Here is a 2,500-nt window from a genome sequence, read left to right on the forward strand (position 1 = left end):
GGATAGATTTACAGACGTGAATGAACCTTTATCAAAGTTTTGTTTCCTTGAATAAAGATCGTCTTTGAGTGAGAACGCTTCTGAGACAAACACAACAAACCACAGAGATGAGTCAGATGCAGGTTGATTTAAAGAGACAAAGACTTTAGATTCATTCGCTGGTTTATTTCAACACTCCAGCTAGTTGAAATCTGTGTTTCTACCCACATTGATCAGTTTGTTTTTGGTAGATTAAAATCAAAATGATCCTTTTTGTCTTTCATCACTGGGGTGACGCACACGCTGAGGGTCTGATTCATTAAAACACACAAAGGGTTAAATGCTCCCTGATCTGCAGAGCGAACAACATCCCCCCAACATCCCCCCTTTCTTTAAAGGAGCAGTATGTAACTCTGCCCCCTAGTGGTTAAAATGGGTACTGCAGTCTAAATTCTAAACATCATAGAGAGCTGTCTCCCCCCCCCCCCCTCCTCTCTAGAGTCCATGCTCACACAGGTCACCATGTGGTGGACTCTGAAGCTTCAGTGTTTATCCAGCTCTGCATGGGTCTGTAAACCTTTCTGTGTTCTAACCTCTCTCCATTTTTCAAAAGCATCTCCAATATTGATCCTAGTTTGAGCACGTTTCTGCTCGTGGAGCTTATTAGAAACATGCAGAGGCTTTTTAGGTCGGGTACAATCACTTCTATCTGAACCACTTCTCTTGCCCGCTTCCATCGCTGCAACACCTGTTGACCTGATAACTGCTCTCATATCTGGAAAACCGAGGGGCGTCCAAAACGGCCATGTGAGGGTGCCTTAAAAGCGCCTACCTTCTCTGGTCCAAACAAATCCAGAGCATTCAGGAGCAGAATCTAAAGTTAGAAGGAGGACATACTGGCTGCTGGAACAGGAAAATCAGAAACATGAGACGTCGACGGAAAAAGAGTTAAAAAAATAAAACCTTGTTCCTCTCTGACGGGAACATGAACACACCTGACCTATTTATTATCTTTGTGTTGTTTACCAGGAAATCAGAAATCGACTTCCTTCCTGAGCGCTTACTCACACCGACGTGTTGACAGTAAATCACAGTCTGACCTCTTTAAGTCTCTGAAGCTGTTTGAAATCAGAACGTCCGCTCCAAACCAACGTCTCTGTTCACGTCTAAAACGAGACAGACTTGACAGCGACGCTGAAATAAGACACGCCCACTCTGCTGGTCATCATTACTTAAAACGACAGTCTGTAACTCCTCCTCCTTCAGTCGTTTCAAAGTCGATCTAATAGAACAATAACCTCCAACATGGCGTCTCTCTCATGGTGTCCACAGAGCGCCCTGCTCGCCTGTTTTCAGCACGATGTAACTCTGTCAGCGGGTCGAGGTCGTCTGGTGAGAAGTGGTCGTCTGTGTGTGTGTGTGTGTGTCTCTGTGTGTGTGTGTGTGTGTGTGTGTGTGTGTGTCATGGAATGGTTGGAATAGAAGAAGTGGACCTCAGTGCAGGAATAAACTAAAAGGATTTATTTAAACAAAAAGGCCAAAAGCAAACAAAACTTACTTTCTTCAAAAAACTAAAAATCCACAAGAAGAAAACCAAACAGTGGTAGACGACCAGCCGACATATAACAAACTACAACGATCTGACAACACGAGGGAACTCTGAGACTAAAGAGACAGGGGTAATCAAACACAGGTGAGGACACTCAGGGCGATCAAGACTGGAGGGAAACACACACAGAGGCCGGAGTAAAGACAACACTATCATCTAAATCATGAAACACTAAAGAAAACTCAAGAACACAGAGAGACACCAGGAGAAGAAATTATAAAATCACACAGGAAACACTGAAAACTAAACTAGGAAACATTAATTTAAAGAAACACACACAAGGGAAACAAGACGAGGACAGACAGGAGAAAAACAAGACGAGGACAGACAGGAGAAAAACAAGACGAGGACAGACAGGAGAAAAACAAGACGAGGACAGACAGGAGAAAAACAAGACGAGGACAGACAGGAGAAAAACAAGACGAGGACAGACAGGAGAAAAACAAGACGAGGACAGACAGGAGAAAAACAAGACGAGGACAGACAGGAGAAAAACAAGACGAGGACAGACAGGAGAAAAACAAGACGAGGACAGACAGGAGAAATTAAAAACAGAAACTCTGAAATAAAAAACGAAATAAAACCAAATCATGACATTCTCATGTCCACAGAAAAACTCTGATGTTCTTCATGATGCTTCAAAGTACAAAAGAATTAAGTTTTGAATCTTTTCTTGTCTTTCAGTATTTCATGACTCCGCCCCCTGTCTTCTCCACCTGCTGCTATTGGCTGAGCTGTTCGTCCTGTCGTCGTCTCGTCCCGCCCACAGTCTCTCCCTCTGCAGCTTTTTCGGATCGATGATTCATCAGGTGGACAAGTTGATAAACTCGTCCAAAAAACTTCACGGCTTGGTGAGATCTGATTTTATCAACGCAACGAGAACTTTATAAATTTGATCCAAAGACGTTCAAA

General features: G+C 43.3%; 1 protein-coding gene and 1 long non-coding RNA gene across 2 annotated transcripts in view; both read left to right on the top strand.

Moving 5' to 3' along the window:
• The window catches only part of LOC132991148 (uncharacterized), a 119,908-nt gene that overhangs the window by 85,269 nt on the left and 32,139 nt on the right, over nucleotides 1-2,500 (top strand). The window lies entirely within an intron of this gene.
• Nucleotides 1-2,500, top strand: part of LOC132991640 (uncharacterized) — a 15,049-nt gene that overhangs the window by 6,813 nt on the left and 5,736 nt on the right. Inside the window, exon 2 of the mRNA XM_061060454.1 lies at nucleotides 2,273-2,439. Within this exon, the coding sequence (XP_060916437.1) occupies nucleotides 2,273-2,439 (167 nt within the window). The remainder of the gene's footprint in view (nucleotides 1-2,272; nucleotides 2,440-2,500) is intronic.

Source organism: Labrus mixtus, chromosome 16 (assembly GCF_963584025.1).
Source record: "Labrus mixtus chromosome 16, fLabMix1.1, whole genome shotgun sequence".
NCBI classification, from domain to species: Eukaryota; Metazoa; Chordata; class Actinopteri; order Labriformes; family Labridae; genus Labrus; species Labrus mixtus.